This window comes from Neolamprologus multifasciatus, chromosome 14, assembly GCF_963576455.1.
Source record: "Neolamprologus multifasciatus chromosome 14, fNeoMul1.2, whole genome shotgun sequence".
NCBI lineage: Eukaryota > Metazoa > Chordata > Actinopteri > Cichliformes > Cichlidae > Neolamprologus > Neolamprologus multifasciatus.
The window spans coordinates 39895036-39917365 of record NC_140452.1 but is presented as its reverse complement, the minus strand read 5'-3'; the positions used below and the strand labels follow the sequence as shown (position 1 = coordinate 39917365).

Below are 22330 nucleotides of genomic sequence, written 5' to 3'. Positions count from 1 at the left end.
GTTTCAATTAGGAGGCAAAGTCAGCATCTACAATATAGGCAACAGAAAACAGAGCCCTTTTTTTCTCCTTATTTTTCGCTGAATGAATTCATTAGAATTAAAATTTAGACTTAATTTTTTGGGGTTTTGCTTACCTGGATGATTGAACATGCATGTTTTCATTAAGAGAAATAAAGTTGGTGCTTTAATCACTTAGTGATTTGCTCAACTGTATGAAGCCTGTTGACATAGTGAAAGATTTTTTTTAACTAATAATGGTCATGAATATGAATAATGGCAAGGAGGTTTTCTAAAGACAAGATATATAGATATATAGAGAAATAGCCATCTATCTATGAATGTTTTTAAATACTTCTAGTAGTTACCCGTGTTTCCATTGTAACTACAGCCACTGCAGCCACCAGCTGGAGCTGAGCTGTGATGTCATCACGCCCGCGCCGCAGAATGACTGAGCTGCGTCCTCCCATGGAAGTCTGGACTCCCGAGTGAACTTACCAAGTGCAAACTAGCAAATAGGGAAATTGCGTACTTTAGCTGAGATTTTTATTACGTTGCACTTCTTAGCCTTTGTGATTTTTCCGACACACATTTCCTCGACCTTGATCTTCCTTGTTTTCGATCGAGGTTATGGAAAGGTGGATTAGAGTTACGTTTTGGACTGCTTGTCGTCAGCACTACCGGAATTTGAAACATGAAACTCATCGACAGTGAAGCGGAAGAATAACGGTCGGTGTGATACATATGTTTCTGTGTGTCAAGTCCTTAATCATACTGGACAAATTTGAACATTTGAAAACCTAAAAGGAAACGGCATACTGCATGCGTTAAGCTACTTTCCTGGACAACGTGTGGTCGGGAGACGAATGATAAGACGGTGGTATGTCTTATTGTATTTTATGTGTAGTTTGCATGATTGTTAGCTATGAGACAGTGGCATTTGCAGAAGAGACGCAGACGCTATATGTAGTCGAGTTATTATATTCTTAGAAATACCAAAATATGTCTAAATAAATATGAAGGCTATCACAAAGGGGGCTGGTAACGTGTTAAATAAAGACATCTTGTGGAATTTGGCGAGAAACAGTATTTCGTTTCAGGCTGGGTAACACCATACGAAATGACAATAAACGTCTTGAGTAGTGATGGCCCGTTTGAAGCTAACTGCTTCGGTGTCTGAGTTAATGGTTTATAAGGAAATGAATCATTCGCGGGATTTGTGGAGTGTTTTGATGGTGACCGCTAGCGAACCACTGATCATTCCACTGAGAGATTTTGAGCCAGCGAGGAATAGAGGAGGTTCTGTTGTGTGGGAGAATTTTTTTGAGTTGATATTCGTCAATCGGGTTTTTTTTTTCCAGCTTTGTGTTCTGGCCGTTTGCTTTTGTTTTGTGCGTGTTTATTTTATCTGAAAACGGGAAAAAGGTAAAATGTCAAAAAATCTGCTTCCATAATATAAATATCATTAAATAACTTTAGAAAAACTTCCACTTGACTCTTTACATGTAATGTTGTAAAAATATATATATTTTATTGTTTAATTAATCTGAAAATGTTAGTCTGCCAAATGTGCAGCAATTGAATTTATTTATTCTCTTTATCTGATAGTTTGTGGGGCCCAGGTAGAATGTATAACTGCATCTCTACCCAGGGCCGTGCAGAGAGGTTTAAAGGGGCAGGTGCTCAAAGTTAAAAAGGGGCACATTGAACCAGGCTGAATAACAACAACACACATTCATCAAGAATCTAATATGGGAAGGGCAGGGCTGTGTTGATCTGAGACTGTAGACATTAAAAAGTCCATAGGAGAGATGGTAGCTGATTAAACAAGTGTCATGAGATAATAACAAAATGCAAAGATTGGGGACAGCATTTGGAACCATATGGCAACAAAAAACTGTGAGAAATAATGTAGGCTCTGCCTGTGAATCACTCTTTGCTTCTTCCTTCCATCCCATCATTTCATATATCACTCTCCACTTGCTGTCTATGTGAGAACAAGGCACAACTTGCTATTGCAATAAACTATAATCTAATTATCCACACCTAACAACTCTTGCACTTAATCTATAATAAAATGATGACAGAAAAATGTTATAGCACTGCCTTTAGTAGCCTCACACAGCTCTACTGTTTCCTCCTCATGTCCTTACCAGACATGTCTGGACAATGTTATATCATGAGTAATAATTTTAAAAAATCCATATACATAAAACACACACATGCACGCACGCACAGTGACATTTTAGACCTTCTTCAGAATACTGTATATACTATGGGCATCACGGTGCTGATCCAGAATCCTTACATTATTATTTATTACTAGAGCTACAATAATAAAGCAATGAGGAGGGAGAAGTAATAAATATGAAATAATGTATTTATGATTATTCCATTTGTTTCACTAACTACTCTGTGCAGGGGCAAAGCTTATTACATTTTTAAACTGTAGAGATACAATAATTTTACTGCAGTAAAATCCAAATTTTGTCTTATTTAAAATATAAATCTAATATAATCTGCTTCTTAATGTATGTTCTTTAAAATACAGCGTGTTTTTTTAATATATTATAATTATAATACTGCATAATTATGTGGACATGCATATTAGATCGTTTTTTAGTGAAATATAATCCTTCCAGAAAGGCAGGAAAAGCCCGGAAACTTACTTTAAAACTAAATATGTTCCCTAAAACGGTGACAGAGCTACAGACCCATGACAGCCTTACACAGGTAGCCAGCAGCTATGACCAGCACTACTTGTGCAGTTAATAAAAGGACAGGTAATGTTTGTCGCGCTGTTGCAAACACAGCACGCTCGTTTGTTTCAGTTCGTCAGTTGCCACAAGACAACTTACCAACGTGTACGTAATAAGCCAATACTCCTGTGTGCTATACACTACAGTGTACGCTGTACACCTGCTTACTGGTTTTGTCACATCAGTCTGTGTCTCTGAGTTAACTTGTGTTTCTCCTACAGCTCCGGACCGCTAACAATGCGCGTGCTCTTTGTGAGCTCGTTCCCGGCTCATAACCAGCGCGTTCTGCCGTCAAGGGCGATCATTGGTTAAATGTGATCATGTGACTGATGCAAGCCAGATCCTTTTATTTAGCAAAACTGTGATTAATAGTTAAATATTATTGTTGAGGGGCACAGACAGGACTCCGCACGCACACACACATAAAAAAAATAAAAATAATAATAATTAAAAAAAAAAAAAAGTTGCCTCAACAAAAGGGCACTTTGGGCACCCATCAGGAAAGGGGCGGGTGCTCAAGCCCCTCTAGCTCCCCCCTCTGCACGTGCCTGTCTCTACCAGTTTTTCTGCACTCCAGCCTCCTCTGTGCCATGTGAAGGGATTTTCCTTAAGGCAGGAGTAATTATCTCCACGAAAAGGAACAGGTTCGGTCATCGCACAGTGGAACAAATTCTCTTCTTAAATAAAAATGAAAAAGGGCTACTTTAAATGCATCATGTTTTTAATTTACAAGTTCATAAGCATTTTCCCTTTCCAGTTCACAATCAATTCTACTCCCAGGTCAAAAATGTGTCTTGGAAAATTTCACTAATATAATATTATTTATAAATATACCCGTCTAGCGGTTAATTGCATAAGTGCATGGAGGCAGGACCTCACAGCAGAAGCATACTCCATAATGTGTTGTACATTATTATATGTATGTTATATGTAATGTGGTATTTTTCAATTATTGTATTTACCAACATCAAGAAGTCACAAGCAAAGAAAGACCAAACCATGGTGCATGTTTAAACAAGGAGAGTTTACCGGTCAAAATTATTTATTAAACAAATAAAACACATTTTTTTAACCACCAAAGAATACACGTTCAAAGCAACACAACAGCGGCCCAATATCAGACAGAATTCTACTCTGTAGAGTGGGCAATCATAATGAAGCAGCTGGTTTTATTTTGTGGATTCAAGCTGCTCCTCATATTTTTGGCCACCAGATGTCACCAGAGAGGACTGTGTTGAAAAGCTTCAAGTAATGAACCGTTTTTCAATACAAGCTTCAATGCTTCAGAAAGCTTCATTTGGCCATCACTAGTCTTGAGTCTTAAGAAAACAAATGCATGTAGATGTATGCGGATGTAAGATTGTTTTTGCATCAGTTGTGTGACTTTATGCTTTAACTGTTAACAGAAAACTTCGCGAGACAAAGAAGCAGCAGAAAAGGATGAATCTCCTCCCGCACAGGTTGGTGATTAACTGAACCTTGATGCCTAGTGACTTAAAGGCCCTGGCATAGTAGTAGGGATGTACGATATATCGAATATACTTGATATATTTCTATGTACGATGGTTAAAATGGCATATCTTAAGCTGTCCTGCAGATAATTCACTGTGAGGTATTTTTCTCCCCCCTCCCAACTGGAAATTTTTTTTACCCGGCACACTGTTTATATACTATGCCTTTTTATATACTACCATATAGGGAAAAATATGGCGATAGCGGGAGTTTCAGAGCGAGGGAATGACACTCACTGTCGTTTGGATTCACTGCTAAATGTAACAGTACTATGAATTGCGCTCAACGCGAGGAAAGCAGCTGGTGCTGACGGTGAAGTCGTCGGTGTAGAACACAGTGAGCTGATTGAATGATTACTGTCCAGTTGCTTTAACACCCATAATTACCAAATGCTTTGAGAAACTCATCATTTTGCACATTAAAGCTGCCATCCCTGCAAACCTCGATCCATACCAGTTTGCATACAGGGCAAACAGGTCGACAGAGGACACTATAATAACAGCTCTTCATACAACCCATGACTGTTCTCCAATCCACACCACTAACACCATTATAAAATTTCCTGATGGCATCACTGTCATAGGAGTGATCGACAACAACAATGACTCAACCTACAGACAGGAGGTTCAGCATCTGAAGCAATGGTGTGACAACAACAACCTGCTTCTGAACACAGCCAAGACCAAGCAGATGGTAATCGAGTTCAGGAGAACAAGGCGATCTGAGCACTCTACCCTCTACATTGATGGGGAGGAGGTAGAAAGCTTTAAGTTTCTCGGAATCCACATCTTGGCCGACCTTACCTGGTCCACAAACATTTCCCAACCAGGTAGGGAACGCACAGCAAAGGCTGTACTTTCTCAGGAAGCTGCGTCAGGCCCAGTTACCCCCGAGACTGCTAGGAAACGTCTACCGCTCCACCATCAAGAGCCTTCTGACTTACTGCTGCACACTCTGGTTCAACTGCTGCACTATAGAGGACAAGAGGAAACTCCAGTGGGTGGTGAGGGCAGCAGAGCGGGCAATTGGCACTTCACTAATCACCCTTAGAGACATTTATAGTGGCAGACTTCAGCGGAAAAGCAGTATCATCATCAAGGACCCTTCGCACCTTCCCTATGGTAAACGCTACAGGTCCATCAGGTCAAAGGCAAACGGACTCGATAGAAACCTCTACCCATAGGCTGTCAAACATGCCCTACATCCACCCCGATTGGGGGTAACTGCACTGCCAACATTCGTGGACATTACACTTTATTTATAAACTGTATTTTTATTTATACTGTAATGCAACCAACATTCCTACTTCTATAAACTGTATTTATTATAACTGTATTTATTATAGTAGCAACAGCACCCCCCTTAGTCAGTGTGTAATATCACTGATCAAACAGCACCTCACTCTGTGTGTGTGTGTGTGTGTGTGTGTGTTAAATAAGTAGTGGAAGGTGTGTAAACTGCTAGGACATGTCATAACTTAGGACCAGTGACTACATGTTACAATCTTTATGTCAGCACTCATAGAAACAGGCTTTACTAAATGTTTCTGTTAAGTGTGTGAAAAATGTGCAAGAAGTTGAGGTATATTAGGCTGTGTAGAGACATTGTCCATACAATGGTTGATGTGAATATTTTCCACAATGGGATGTAGTAAAGAACCGCCATCTACTTGTGGCGGTTCTTTACTGTTAATGCAAATGCAAAGTAATATGCAGAATAATATTAATATGCTGTTAATCGTTTTATGAATTTCACTTTTTTGTAAACAACGACTGGTGTCATTCATTTAAACTGGTTCATATTTCCATTGTTTTCTTTGTTTGTAATAAAGACCCAACAGAATTCTTAGGAACCTTGCAGGAAGTTTCTCAGAGCAAAAGTAGACAGGTTTCATTTGTGTTTATATTAATTGTGTGCAGTTGCATAAAAGTCAGTGCTTTGGAGGTGTAATAACTTATATCTGCTGCAATATGCAAACAGCAGCTTGTTCCTACATGTTATTCCTTAGCGTGATTATCAGATTAAGTAAAGTAATGAAAGCAAGTTGTGCCCTTTGAGATAAGAGAAATGTTGTTCTCTGTGCATTTGTATTTTATTAAGATTGTAAGCAACAGCTGAACTAATCGGCATGATGCATTATTTTTTCCAGACAGATGAGTCATCTACTCAAAAGGAGGATTTGGCAGATTGGAATGGAGGCTGCACCCTGGCCAGTCTCTGGTTTTTACTGCAGGAAGTTTACTACCTCAAACTCTTTAGAACCAGGTCCACACTTCAGTTCATTTTCTCAGTTATTGTCTCTTAAATGCAATATCAGTCAATTGTTTGGTAGTAATGTCACAGTACTTTGTAGAACAGTACAATGATGGTATTTCCTTGTTACAAAATAAGGCCTTCAATATGGGCCTTTTGCCCTTTCATTTTTTACAAAGTTGTTTTACATTGTACATTGTTGTTGTACATCACTTAGCCGTAAAAGACTGGGGTGTTCTCGTTAGCCTACTGGGTGGGAGGGCGACATGAACACCCAAGTTTATGAATACAATAACTCGGGTAGAGTTTCAAATGGATACCCTAGGTATACAGCACTGTGCAAAAGTTTTAGGCAGGTGAGAAAAAATGCTGTAAACAAAGAATGCTGTGTTAATCATTCATTTTCGTTAATGCTGCCGATGCTTCCATCCAGCAGACGCTATCACAGCATCGGGTCCCGATCCTGCTTTTGTAATGCAGATGCTGCTTATGGACAGTCATTACTCTCAAGAATTCTGCTCATGTTTACAAGTTGCTACACTGGTCACTTTAAATCTCTTCAAGGTGACCTTAAGCATCAAACTGTAAATTGTAAATTTCAAATAAATTGTTACTGATCCCTTTGCCCCTAGTCCTGAATTGTATATTTATTTTCTACTCTTGTTATATTTGTTTGTTTTTACACTGATGCACCTGGAGCCTTGTCATCTCGTCTCTCTATGTACTGTACTGTATATAGAGGAGATGACAAAGTTTAATTTGACTTTGACTAATCAACAAAATGCAGTGAATGCCTTCAAAACAGCATCAATTCTTCTAGGTACACTTGCAAACAGCTTTTGAAGGAACACGGCCGGTAGGTTGTTCCAAACATCTTGGAGAACTAAGCACAGATCTTCTGTGGATGTAGGTTTCCTCGCACCCTTCTGTCTCTTCATGTAATCCCAGACATACTCGATGATGTTGAGATCAGGGCTCTGTGGGGGCCATACCGTCACTTCCAGTACTTTTTGTTCTTCTTCACACTGAAGATAGCTCTTAATGACTTTGGCTGTATGTTTGGGGTCATTGTCCTGCTGCAAGAATACATTTGGGGCCAATAAACAATCATTTATATTTCTGAAAGCATTCTTTATTTACAGCATTTTTTCACGCCTGCTTTAAACTTTTGCACAGTACTGTGTATACTAAACCATTTGAGTAGTGTGGATCTCAGTGATCTCAAACTCAAGGTCAGAGTCCAAAAAGGAAGGGGGAAAATACTTTTTCACAGCACTGTACATAATACATGTGTGATCATTGTATTAAATTAATTATTGCATTACATTTCCACTTTAATAAGGTTTCATCACATCTGAGAAAATCCACCACTTAAAGAATAAAAACACCTTCTTTTTCTTTCTCTCTATAGACCCAATAGAGATCCACAAGAGAAAGCTCCTCCTATGGTTTAGCCACCTTCCTCAGGAGGAAAAACAGTTTGGAGGTTTCTTCAGCCCTGAAACCATGCATGTCGACCCACTGATCCTTGAAACTGATGCTGAGGAGAGGGCAGGACTACTCTGCTCTCCATTCCAAACCCAAACACACTGTAATCGCTCTGTAACTGTGGAACAGCTGTTTCAGCACACTGATACCTGGAGTGAGGGCCGGGGGGTCAATGTCCTCATCTATGGTGCTGTGGGAACAGGGAAAAGTACAGTGGTCCAAAAGCTGGTGCTAGATTGGTGTGCTGGCACCACTCTGAGACACTTTCAGCTGCTGATTCCTTTCTCTTGTGAGGACCTCAGTCAACTGTCAAAGTAAGATGTTTCTCTTATAGAGGCACAACTTTATTGATTGGGATTTAATGTACTGGTTGTTATACTTCCTAATAAATGTATAGGTCCTAATATACATTTCAAATATCTGACAAACAGTGTTTTAGTTTGCACATTACATCTATTTTCTTTTATTTAGTTTAACATTATGAATGCTTTTAACTCTGCCTTAATCACCTTTCAGTTAAAGTGCAGGAGAACTCAGCAGGAAAACAAGTTCTCTATCCACTATTAGCTTTCCATGTAATCATATTTGGGACATGCCAGCATCAGCAAATTTATGGTTTTAGACTCATTTAAACTTGTTGCAAAGATTTTATTACATTCATAGCAGGCTAACAAATGACCACCAAATTGTTTCTTTGTTAACCCTCATGCATTATTCTGAATTATCCTCCGCACTCCTGTACACACGCACACATACACATTGACTTCAGGAGATAAAAATTACAACAAACAATAGTAGGGGAGAGCGGGGTAAGTTGTCACACGGGTAAGTTGTCACACTGTTCATAACTCCAACACTAGAGGCTCTATCTCAAAAATGAAATAGCCACTTTGTGTGACTTCTTCTTCTATAGTCAACCTCCTGTTCACATGTGGTCAAGACTGCTCTAATCTGAGGTGAGCACATCTTTTTTATTTTTTTGACCTAAAAGGAAAAATAAATCACTTTACATTTTCTTCAGTACAACTTTGTTAGGTATAGATGTTACAAATTATTATTTTACACAAAATAGAGGAGACATTAACGTGTCTTTTGATACTTCAGCTGATGTGCTATGTTGAGCTAACCCTGACATTTAGCCAAAATTAGCATAAATGTCAGTTTGGGGCAAGTTGTCTCATTAACTTTGGGGCAAGTCGTCACATGTGACAACTTGCCCCAGTACAAATAAATGCTCCAAAAAATTGTGATATTGTAATTCATTTGTATTTGTAATAAGGTTTTTGAAGAAAGGAAGGAGAGGTAGGAATTAAGGAAGGAAGGAAGAAAGTAAGATGGTTCAAAATTATCAACGAAAGACAGAGCGTGGCAGAACACCACCTGACATTATGTTAAAGGCAGTCAGGCAGGTAAAGATGCAGAACAAATCAATCAGAAGTACAGCAAAGGATTTTGACATAAATTACCGTACTCTAACTCGGTATTGTCAAAAGATTACCAGAGAAGAAATTGAAAGTCAGACAGCCATGCCAACAACAATGGTTGGTTATACAACGCCAAGGAAGATTTTTTCCCCTGATTTGGAAAAGCAGCTTGTTGAGTATATTACTAGGTCAGCTGACATTTATTTTGGTCTGTCACCAAGTGAGGTCAGAAAGCTTGCCTACCAGTTTGCTGTGGCACACGAACTGAAGTTTGTGCCTTTGTGGGCAGAAAAAGAAAAGGCCAGCAAAGAGTGGTTTACAGGCTTTTTAAAGCGGCATACAACATTGTCACTGAGAAAGCCAGAAGCAACTAGCCTTGCCAGAGCAAGTAGCTTCAACAGAGAGAATGTCAATGCTTTCTTTGACAATTTAGAGAAAGTGTTATGCAAATATGAGTTTGGACCAGGAGACATTTGGAATGTTGATGAAACTGGGGTCACCACTGTACATAAACCAGACAAAGTGTTGGCCAGACGTGGATTCAAACAAGTAGGGTCATTGACCTCTGCTGAAAGGGGAACCCTTGTCAAACTGGCCTGTGCTGTCTCAGCCATAGGGAATAGTTTACCTCCATACTTTATTTTCCCGCGTGTCCACTTCCGTGACCATTTCCTGATCAACGGGCCACCCGGCAGGAAAGAAGGGGCAAATTCCTCTGGATGGATGAAAGACACACACTTTGTTGACTTCCTGCAACATTTCAATGAACATACAAAGTGTTCAAAGGAGAAGCCCTGTTTACTCCTTTTGGACAACCACGAGTCTCATCTGTCCATTGATGGACTCAATTATGCCAAAGAAAATGGCATAATCATGCTGTCATTCCCACCCCACTGCTCACATCGGCTCCAACCATTAGACAGGTCTGTCTACGGGCCACTAAAGAGGCACATCAACAGCACGTGTGATGCCTGGATGAGGAACAACCCTGGGAAGACAATGTCTATTTATGACATTCCTGGGATTGTGGCAATTGCATATCCTCTGGCTGCAACCCCATTGAACATTCAGGCTGGTTTTAGGGTGGCTGGGATTCAACCTTACAACAGAAATGTATTTCTGGAAGCCGAGTTTGCACCATCCTACGTCACAGATCGCCCTATTCCGGACCCTGCCCTGCCAGGCCCCAGCACCAACTCTGCACTGCCAGGCCCCAGCACCAACTCTGACCTGCCAGGCCCCAGCACTACCTCTGCACTGCCAGGCCCCAGCATCAACTCTGCACTGCTAGGCCCCAGCACCAACTCTGAACTGCCAAACTGCAGCACCATCTCTATCACGAGCTCACCCTTACCCAGCACTGCAATTACTGACAGCGGACTACCAACTCCAGAGGACATCCGGCCATATCCAAAAGCTGGCCGCCGAAAACCATCCAGCAAAGGAAGAAAACGACGCAAATCAGCAATTCTAACCGACACACCAGTGAAGCAGCAACTAGAAAAAGAAAAGAATAAGGCTGAATCTAGCAAAAAGCTGTTTCAAAAGAGAGGGACGCGAGGGGGGAAAACATCTGGACCTATGAAGAACAACGCAGCTAAAAGAAGAAAAATAATTCAAGAGCCATCATCAGATGATGAAAAGTGCTTCTGCCTTGTCTGTGTGGAGCCATTTTCAAACAGTCGTCCAAAAGAGACCTGGGTAAAATGCGTAAAATGCAACAAATGGGCCCATGATGCTTGCAATCAGGCCAGGCAATTTATGTGTGCCAGAATTGTGACTCTGAAGTTGAGTCTGATTAATCAGAAATAGGGCATCTGTTTTGTTCAGAGGATAAACATGTCAAGTAAAGCAAGTTATTTGCAGCATTCCATTCAGTTATGATGGATTTATGTGCAAGCCAGAGAACATTTGAGTTTAAAGTTCAAACTAAAGTTTTCTTTCTACTTAATGTTTTGATTAAAATGTGTATTGGATTGAAATAATTGTTTTTTTTCCAAATTCTCTTGGCATAATTGTTCAAATTTCCAGTTTTGGTTTGAATTTAACAATTAAAATCAATAATCACAATTAAGTATTTGTGTTCTTATTTTAAGATAATCTAGTGTGACAACTTACCTGCCGATGGGGCAAATTGTCACAAGTGCACATTCTCCATTCAACAGTCTACAACTCCGTAATGAGATAAGCTATGAAAATGTAATGAATACATCATATGTGCCCGAGACTTCCTTCTTTCATTTGGTGAAACATTTATTACGTTGTGATGTATGGTGCTCAGTAAAAGTTAGTCAGTGTGAAAAGTGTGACAACTTACCCCGCTCTCCCCTACAATTACTAGGGTTGTCAGTAAAATTGATACCTGTATACTGATGCATATTACAAATTACTATGGGATTAACACAGCCCATACCCTTGCTAGCAGATGAAGTAGTTCACAACACTGAACACTTTATAAGGAATGGGGAGATGTAAGTACATTTTCATTTTTATATATATTTTTTTCATTCTGTCCTGTCTGGCAGCTTTTGCAATCAGAATTATGATCTGAATGCACTGTGCCAAATGCATTTTGGTTTTCCAAGATATATAAGTGTTAGCCTACCTTCTGCTACTATTTATTCAGTAAATACCAAGTCACTGCAAGCATAGCACGACCTCATAAATCCTTTTTGTTTTTATTTTTTTGTTGTATTACCTAAGATAATATTAAACGGGTTGTCATCATTGGCGGAGCGGGGGGGTGGCTTACTGGGCTTAAGTTTTTAAGCCCAGTAAGCCACTTTAGGGTTGACTTTAGGGTTGTTTTTTCAGAAGCCCGGGGTCTTTGGAGTGTAATTTTTCATAGTTAGATGCCTGGCTGACAACTGTATAAAACAAAAATTACACACAATATTCGAAGTACATAGCGCACACTGTGGGAATTTACGACTGTGCGTAAATCCCCCCTAATATTGGTATGATTCGAGCTCAGACACTAAGCGACTGAGCGAGGGGGCGGGGACAGCTGCTGCCAGTTGGAGAAACGGAGCCAGGCAGACAGAGGAGAACTGAAGTTCCACCAGGTACCAATACAAATAATGTAAATATGACGGTGTATCACAAAAGATTGATGTCAAACTGATCACTTGACCCATATTACGTTACTTGCTCTTCAAGTGAATCAACAAATGGCGAAATGAAAAGCCGAACAACAACAATGCTGTTTCTTTAGAGAGTCTTAGCTTACGTGTGTTTATTTCATATTTTCAGTTGTTTCCCTCCACGGCTAAATAAATCGGTTTCAGTAATGTACTGATATACAAGAATGGACATAAGGGGTTTCTTTCAAACCCCTCAAAAAACTCTGGTAGATGTTATTTTATACATTATGCTTTGTATGTTGTTCAGTATATTCCTATGCAAAACAAGCAAAACACAAGAACATTTTTTCATCAATTTAGAGTAAATTTGTTTTGTTTTGGATAAATAAATATTGAAATATCTTTTGAATTAGTTAAATGTCAGAATAAAGAGAGACAGAGCTGTCTATTTTTATCACTTTCATCAAATTTAGGAGTACATATACACTAAGTTTATTGTTAATTAATAAGAAAACTGCAGACGATTCCATTCTGAGCTGAAGAAGCTTCTGATTGGTTAGTAGAGTCCATGTGAGTAAATTGGTGGCACACCTGTGGATGCATATAAGGCAAAACACAGAGCCTGTTTCTTTGACATGGGAAAATCAAGAGATGTCAACCAAAACTCCAGGAAAAGAATTGTGGAGCTCCATAAGTGTGGCTCAGTTTTGAATACAATTTGGTGCCATTTACAATTAAGAAATACAGATAGTTTCTCTCTTTACTCTTAAAGTTAACAAATATGTTTTTTATATTTATCAATCTAAAAAAAATAAACATTTAGTCTGATTTGATGTTACAATTAAAAAAGTGTTTGTTTTTATCTGAAGAGTTTGTATATATCTGGTTTCAACTGTATATTTGATGATGTTGGTGTTTGGTTTGATTGTCAGCACAAAGAGGGAGAGAGAGGAACAGAGAGGGAGAGAGAGAGGAGAATGAGGACAGAACAGAGAGGGAACAAGAGCAGGTGAGACAGACATCAATCAATCAATCTTTATTTATTAAGCACTTTTCATACAGAAATGTAGCATAACGTGCTTTACATGGTTAAAAGCAGCCTACCCCACCCCATCCCGCCCTCCAATTCACTCCCCACACTCTCATTAACATAAACGGTCATGGATACAAACACACACATTCCTCCCCCCCCCCCCCCCCCCACACACACACACACACACTTGAAAAGTAAAACTGGGCTGGGCACACATGAGCCAGGTGAGGGAACACTATCACACGGAGCCGTCTGCACTGGGAGCTGGTCACAGACCGCAGCCTCCAGGCCGGGCACACAGCTGGAGGGAGGCAAAGAAGCCCTCCAGCCAGACTGAGAAGACCCACAGAGCCGCAGCAGCCACGGTCGATCACAACCCCGGTGCAGAGAGCACCCCCCCCCCCTACATAAATATTATGTAGGACCTAATTTAATAATATAAATAGAATAACATAGAATAAATAAACGTTAAGTAAAAGCTAAATTAAAAAGGTGGGTCTTGAGCCTGTTCTTAAAAACATGTACGTTCACTGCGGCCCTGAGCTCCTCCGGCAGGCTGTTCCACAGACGAGGACCATACCACTGAAAAGCTGCCTCTCCGTGAGTATGTGTCCTGACTTTAGGAACGATCAAAAGGCCAGTACCAGAGGACCTCAGGGTCCGCGAGGGTTCATATGGTAGAAGCAGATCTGAAAGATAAGAAGGCCCAAGACCATTAAGACATTTAAAAACCAATAAAAGAACTTTAAAATCGATCCTGAAACACACGGGGAGCCAGTGCAGCGATTCTAAAACCGGTGTAATGTGGGCCCGCCCTCTGGTCTTCGTCAGCACACGAGCTGGAGAGTTTTGTAAAAGTTGTAAAGGTGAAATATTCTTTTTGGGGAGACCAGAGAGCAGGGCATTACAGTAATCAATGCGACTGGTAATAAAAGCATGCATCAACATCTCCATGTTGGCCTGAGAGAGAATAGGGCGGACTCTGGCTATATTTTTTAGATGATAAAATCCAAGTTTGGTTACATGTTTAATATGTGGGATAAAGCCAAGCTCAGAGTTGAAAATAACACCCAGGTTTTTCACTTGTAGTGAAGGGCATAGTGAAAATGCCTGTAATTTAGACAAGAGTATCTCTCTGAGCCTCAGGACCGACGATTAAAACTTCAGTTTTGTCCTGGTTAAGCTGTAAAAAGTTTTCTGCCATCCAAGATTTTATATCTAGAATACAGTTAAAAAGGGCATCCATTGGTCTGGTGTCATCAGGAGACACGGAGATGTACAGCTGAGTATCATCGGCGTAACTGTGGAAGTTCACTCCATTCAATTCAATTCAATTCAATTTTATTTATATAGCGCCAAATCACAACAAATGTCGCCTCAAGACTCCATGCCTCCTGATGACACCGCCAAGAGGGAGCTTATACTAATTAAAAAGTACAGGGCCTAAAACCGACCCTCGGGGCACACCACAAGTCATTTTATGGATCTTAGAGGAGCATATATCCATACTCACCATAAAAGTTCTGTCTGAGAGACAGGAAGTGAACCAGTTGTGTACAGCACCAGAGAGGCCCACCATGTGTTTCAGTCTGTTTAAAATAATAGCGTGGTCTACTGTATTAAAGGCTGCGCTTAGATCCAGTAGCACCAGGACTGAGAGCTTTTGGGAGTCCCAGTTACATCTACGATCATTTAAAACCTTTAGGAGAGCAGTCTCTGTGCTGTGGTTCACCCTAAATCCAGACTGGAATATCTCCGGGATCTGTCTATCATTCAAAAAATCATTAATCTGAATAAAAACAAGTTTTTCTAAAATTTTACTTAAAAATGGTAAGTTGGATACAGGTCTGTAATTATTAAAATCATTACAATCCAAATTGCTCTTCTTCAGAAGGGGCCTCACCACCGCCGTTTTAAAGGCAGCAGGGAAGACACCCAACTGAAGAGAGCAATTCATCAAGCTCAACTTCAAAAAATCCATAAAGTGTTTTAAAAAGTAAAGAGGGGATTGGATCTAAAAGACATGTGGTGGGTCTCACTGTGGAGAAAACTTTCTTAAGGTTCTCAGCATTAACCACGACAAACCTGTCCAGTGTCTCCTCAGATACAATCGAGCCCTCAGATATGTTTAAAATCATATCGCGAGAAGATAAAATATCAGATCTGATGGCGCTGATTTTTCCCCCGAAGTGGTCTGCAAACTGTTCGCAGAGTGAGTCTGTGGGGGTTCTTTGGGAGCTGGTAAAATCTGGGTATAATCTGTGGTAGAAAAGACGACCTTGGGATTATTTTTGTTATTACTAATTATTTTGGCAAAGTATGAATTTCTTGAATTCCTTAGTGTATTATTGTACATTTTAAGTTGCTCGCAAAGTATTTGACGGTTGATTGCATTTTTATTTTTCCTCCATCTCCTTTCTGCTGCCCTTGAGTTTTTTGACTTCTTCGTTTCTCCATGGTGATGCATGTTTTACGTTAATCTTTTTGGTGGTGAGTGGAGCAACGGAGTCAAGGCTTTTCTTCAGTTTGCTGTTAAAATGATTAAAAATAAAATCGCAGGGTGCAGTTAAAATCACAGGGGGGGCATTCATCTAAAACCCTGGTATAATTTGCAGCCACTTCAGAGGTTAGATAGCGCCTCCTCACAGTTCGCACCGAACATGTTAGTCAAATGGTTGTTTACCAAAAGTATCACTGTATCATAGGTACTCATGTATCTCGTACCTAGGGATGGGTATTGATAAGATTTTCACGATTCCGATTCCATTTTCGATTCTGTTTAACGATTCGATTCTTTATCGATTCTCTTATCGATTTTTTTTTTTTTAAAAAGGAGAACACTAAGGTCAATTAGCTTAGATCTTTGTTTTATATCTTCTCTTTGAACAAGATAGAAATTTAGGAGTAACATGGCCTTACAAACCCAACAGTGAGATCTTAACAGATCCAACCTACGGCTCTTCAATGGGGTGTCACAGGGTCCCCAGGAAAAAAAATTGTGAATGTAAAATAATAAAATAAATATTCTTCTGTAGCAATAACAAAGTATAACATAAATTATTCTGTAGCAATTACACAAGAATATCCAATAATGTCCCTGCCTACAATTAAACACATTCACTTACCGAAAATCGGGGGCATCTGCTGTGGCAAATGGGTGCAAGCCTTTGACCACAAACTTAGTCACTGCTCGGTGACATTCGTCTATCCTGGCCTGAAAGGAGACGCTACCGGTAGACTGCAGCGAGAACTGCCAGCATCTGAGCCAGACTCTGTCTGTCTGTCTCATCGTGGTCACCTAAATGCACAGTAATGGCAGGTTTTGTAATAAGGCAGATCGCGCTAACATAATATGCACTGTTAGTTGATTATTTACCTGCCGTATTAACGGGAGAGGACGTGCAAACGTTACCACCGCTGCTGGGTTGAGATTCACGAGTCCGGAGCGGAATTAAAAACACGACATTCATTTAAGGTTATCGCGTGTTTTGTGAGCAAATGCTTTTGCATATTCGTAGTGTTTCCTCCCTTAAATTAAATATCTACTTTGCAAGTATTGCAAGTTGCCCTGTTGTCATCCGTTCTCGTAAAGTATAACCAAACTTTTTAGCGTTTGAGCCGCCATGTTTCCTGCCAGGTAAGCGACGCTCCGCAACGTGGTGACGTCATTCGGGGCGACTGGAATTGATAAGGGAATCGTTTGCAAAAATGGCAAACGATTCCAAGGAATTGAAACAGTGGGAACCGGTTCTCAACAAGAACCGGTTTTCGATACCCATCCCTACTCGTACCTAGTGTTTCTTTTTAGGTTTGTTATTTTTCAAATTCTATATTTATTAAGTTATGCAGGCTTGTTTGCACAACAAGGATAAATAATTATATAAACGTTTCTGAATCTAAATAGTGGACTTTGGTAGAATTAAAAAATAAGTGTAGTGCAGGTCTATGATGATTTTTAGTGCTACTGTCATCTAGTTTTGATTCTGGTCCTGTCTTGGTTAAATCCTAAGTAGTGCTGATTTTGAACTGTTGTAGTCCTGTTTTATTTCCAGATCAGTTCTGGGTCTGGTTGAATTGGGGTTTAGTCCTCGTGTCTTGATACAGCCCCGACTTTGTTCTGCTTATTTAAAAAACTAGTTTAAGGTGTCCTGCATATGTGATATATATTTTTCCCTATATGAAGTCATTCCTTTTTGAACAAAACTCAAAACAGAGCCTATTAATCTTTCAGTCATTTCTGACACCCCCCTCCCTCCCCCCCCTCCCACACACACACACACACACACACACACACAATCCCACATAGGGCTGTGTGATATGACCAAAATCTCATATCCCAATATAAGAATTCTATCGTCCCGATAACGATATAGATCACAAAAATTTAAAATTTTCTGTAAATTCTGTGAATCTCGGGCAGCTCGACTTGCGGGAAGTGTTTCCAGCTGCCTTTACCCGGAGTCGAGTGTTTTGACCGATGCATGAAACGATACATTTTTAGACATAAGTTGTAACGGCTGCCATTTTCTTTGTATTTATTACACGGCGTGCTGCGGGTTGCCCGTTCTAACGTTTGAGTCTAAGGTTTATTTTTTAGCACCTGACGGGTCTTTTTTTACTTCTAATCTGCTCTTTCACGTGATTCAGTTTATTTTGAAAAGTCTTAACAGGATCTTGAGCTTTATTGTGAAAGGTTTATATGGAAAATAAACAAGCGGACACGCAATGGTTTTACCGTCGTTGTTACTAACGACAATGCATAAAAACAGGCGCTTGTCCGTCTGTAGCGTGGCTATATTAAATATAAGAGAAAGAGAAATTAATATAGCCACTACAGTGACCATCAAAATGATGAAAAAATATTGCCGTAAACAGTTTATTTTGCGACACCAAACGATAGCGTAAAATGAAATGATAGACGTTTTTATATCATCATCTGATATATACCGTTATATCGAACAGCCCTACTCTGTTGTACAGGAGCTGCTGATGTTACTGGGCCTGGAGCACGTTTTCTCATGATGTTTTTGAGGTCCACCGGGCTTTAAATCTGTTGGATCTAAATAAATCTGCAGGACCAGATCAACTTGATCCCTATTTTCTTAAGTTGGCTGCAGATTTTATAGCAGAACCAATAACTTACATTTTTAATCTTAGCCTCTCGAACAGTGAGATCCCTGTAATATGGAAATCTGCCTATGTTCTCCCTTTGCTGAAAGGAGGTGATCCTTCAGATGTTAATAATTACAGGCCCATATCTAAATTGTGTGTTCTAGCAAAAGTTCTAGAAAAGTTCATTAGTGAACAACTGAAAGACGTTTTGGACAAAAATTCAGTTCTTTCCCAACATCCGTCAGGATTCAGAAAACAACACAGCACAATAACTGCTGCTATTAAAGTGGTTAATGACATTGTTGATTCAATAGACTGCAAAAAATCCTGTGCTGCTCTTTTTCTTGACTTGTCAAAGGTTTTTGATACAGTTGACCATGCTATTTTATTAAATAGACTAAACAATATTGGTCTATCTGTAAATGCTGTAAGTTGGTTTTCAAATTACTTGTCAGCAAGAAAACAGTGTGTCCATGCTGCCGGGTCTTCTTCCTCTTTTCTCCCAGTATCCAAAGGAGTTCCGCAGGGCTCCATATTAGGGCCATTGCTATTTTCATTTTACATAAACAACCTTTGTGATAATTTGTCAAATGCAGCATTTCATCTTTATGCAGATGATACAATTATTTATTGTTCATCCTAGGGCTGGGCGATATGACCCAAAATTCATATCTCGATATTTTTTACCTGGACGGCGATATAAGATATATATCTCGATTTTTGACATAAAGTAAGAACAAAAAGAGAGTTCTTAGTCAAAGCTGTGTCCCGGATGTCACACAGGCACTTTTATTAACATAGAGCATAGATGTACATAAAATTTACTCAAAAATAAATTATGAGCATTTATTAAATAATAATGCTCCATAAATAAAAGAAAACAATGTTGTTTTTGTGCATAACAAAAAGCTCACAATTGTGCAGTCAAAATGTAAACTAAAAGACGCAGAGCATAGTAACAAAGACAGATTTCACAGCTGCTCTGTTCCCAACTTCTACTGTGTGACTGACAGCATTGAGTTTGAAATCCTCTTCGTAACCACGTCTCTTAACAGGTGCCATTTATGGTCCTTATACACAGTAGGGTAATATTACGTTGAAGCACAGTACGTATCACTCCGCGAGGCTCCTCGGTAGCCGTAATGCTCTGACAATCCATCAACCGGCGCAGCACCGTAGCTTACCAAAGTCGTACTAAAACATTTTTTGATAGATTGCTGAGCGCTGTGTACCACATAAAATCAGTTCGCGGCCATCAAGCACAACCAGAATTCATACATAAGGCGCGCTGTCAACTTTTGAGAAAATGAAAGGATTTTAGGCTGTGCAGCGTCTCTGGGCTGCATGGCGTTAGCGTGGTTAGCTCGTTAGCGTGGTTAGCTAGCTAACACGTTGACGGCGTCCAGCCCCACGCACGGGGCAATGCGCAGTAACTCGTTAACGGAGATTTGCCGTGTCCATCTTGCCGCTTCCTGCAGGTGAAGCGATGGGGGAGGAGGGGGAGTTGTGTTCAGTGAAGGAGAGGCGAGGCCGAGTAATGTTGCGTAAAGACAAAAGTGGACGAAAGAGAGACAAACTTGCGGCTCCACAAGTATAGTTATAACGTAACATAGACTATATCGATATAAAGGATATTGTCACATCTTATATCTCGTATAAAAATATATCGATATTTTTTAAAAACTCGATATATCGCCCAGCTCTAGTTCATCCCCTTCAGTAGCACAAACCCTGCAATTTCTGCAGTCTGCCTTTGATGTCGTTCAGTCCCATTTAACTCAACTTAAGTTGGTGTTAAATCCAGAGAAATCCAAGTTCATGTTATTCTTAAATGGCAAAGAGTTGTTAGCTACGTCTCCTAAGATTAAAACAATTCAAGGAACTGAAATTGAAATGGTCACATCTTACAAGTATCTAGGGATCATTATAGATCAGAATTTGTCATTTAAGACTCACATTTAAAGGCTTGTGTCGAAGTTAAAACTAAAACTAGGTTACTTTTTTAGAAACCAATCCTGTTTCTCCCTCCAAGTGAGAAAAAATTTGATTCGTGCAATCTTTTTACCTTTATTGGATTATGGTGACCTGCTTTTTATGAATGCACCTGCCCACTACCTAACCTAACCTACGAGGTTGGATACTGTGTACCATTGTGCTTTACGTTTTATTACTGGCTATGGAAATCGTGTACATCATTGTTCTTTGTATGCTGCTGCTAAATGTCCATCTTTGCATATTCGCAGACTCTCCCATTGGTTGATCTTTATCTATAAATCTCTCCTTGGGCTGGTTCCATCTTATTTATGTGTTTATATGTGTAAAAACCACAACCAATATAGCCTTCGTTCGCACAATATCATACAATTGATTGTCCCAAAAATCAGAACAGAATTGGGGGAAAAGGCTTTTAAATATGCTGCCCTTGCTTCCTGGAATAATCTGCAGAAGGAACTGAAATTATCAGAATTGGTTACCTTGGGAGAGTTTAAGTCTGTCTTAAAGGAATGAGAGAACAGGTCTTTTACTCAGTGTGATTGTTTTTAATGTACTCTTAATTTGATCTGTTATTGTATATTTTACACATGTTGGTATGGGATATTGTATTTGTTTTAAATGTTATATACCTATGTGGTATGTGACTTTTGTTGCCATGATGCCAGGTCTCTCTTGGAAATGAGATTTTAATCTCAATGAGAATTTTTACCTGGATAAATAAAGGACTAATAAATGATAACCTCCCCAATTCGCGTAGCTTTGCACTCAGGTCCAAAACGCGAATTGAATTCTTCCCTGGGTTTAGACTATACCCCCCCCCGCCCCCCCCCCCCCCCCGTCTTTTCTAATTAGGTCCAGCAGCCCTTGTAGCTTCCTGCTAATAGCCGTAATTCAAAGGGAGAAAGTCCCGTGGATACCTGAGTTGACTCCTGCACTGTAAACATCCTTTTGAATGAACTTAAAAATCATGGACTGGAAGTCTTATTCGGCCGTTCCACCACCCTGTCAGTCCTGTACAGCTCCTTTAGTATGCTAGACATGAATAATGTGTCCTAGTCAGTCAGTATCTCTTTCAGAATGCTAACTTGCGAAATTAACTGAAACAGTGCCTGCGCTACACTCTTTGCAGAAATGGTGTGTCGTGGCACTGCTTCTGGAGCTTACATTGCGTAATCCACCGGAACTAATACAAAGCAATATAGACGTGTACTCTGGTGAAATTATATCCGATGTTGTGCATACTGATGCGCTCAAACAGGATGTCCATTAAAGGTAGTAGGTGCAAGGGCAGTTTTGGAATGGCTGGCTGGTTCACCAGCTGGCACTCTGGCAGGAAATGCATCCCCTGAATGGCTGAGGTCCTTACACCATCTCTAAGGAGGAAGCCACCCACCCTTGAGAAAAAGCTCATTTCTGCCACCTGTATCCGCAATCCCAATATTCTTAAATTCCGCCAGTTGGGGTAACAACTTGTCTGTGACCCAGAGTTGGCACTCCACCCCTTTCTGGGGGAGCTATTATTTCATGTCACTGAGCGTTCAAACGTTAAAGTAATTTGCCCCAATCAATAGTAACACATGAAAGTCGGTCCTACTGAAGAGGAACAACTATATACAAGTATCATTTACTTTTAAGTGGCAGAAAAATTCCAAAACGAAAATTTCTATGAGCTTA

At 39.9% G+C, this 22330-nt stretch overlaps 1 protein-coding gene across 4 annotated transcripts in view; it reads left to right on the top strand.

Moving 5' to 3' along the window:
- The first annotated feature begins 370 nt into the window (after positions 1 to 370).
- The window catches only part of nlrx1 (NLR family member X1), a 36363-nt gene continuing 14403 nt past the window's right edge, over positions 371 to 22330 (top strand). The window contains exons 1-4 of one of the 4 annotated variants that reach the window (XM_085130395.1): positions 371 to 726; positions 4163 to 4216; positions 6418 to 6533; positions 7933 to 8323. In XM_085130395.1, coding sequence (XP_084986521.1) covers positions 4197 to 4216; positions 6418 to 6533; positions 7933 to 8323 — 527 coding nt within the window. In that variant the 5' untranslated portion in view covers positions 371 to 726; positions 4163 to 4196. Of the gene's footprint in view, positions 878 to 2595; positions 3401 to 4162; positions 4217 to 6417; positions 6534 to 7932; positions 8324 to 13448; positions 13526 to 22330 lie in introns of those variants that run through there. The other 3 variants (XM_085130394.1, XM_085130396.1, XM_085130397.1) reach the window with 3 other exon arrangements.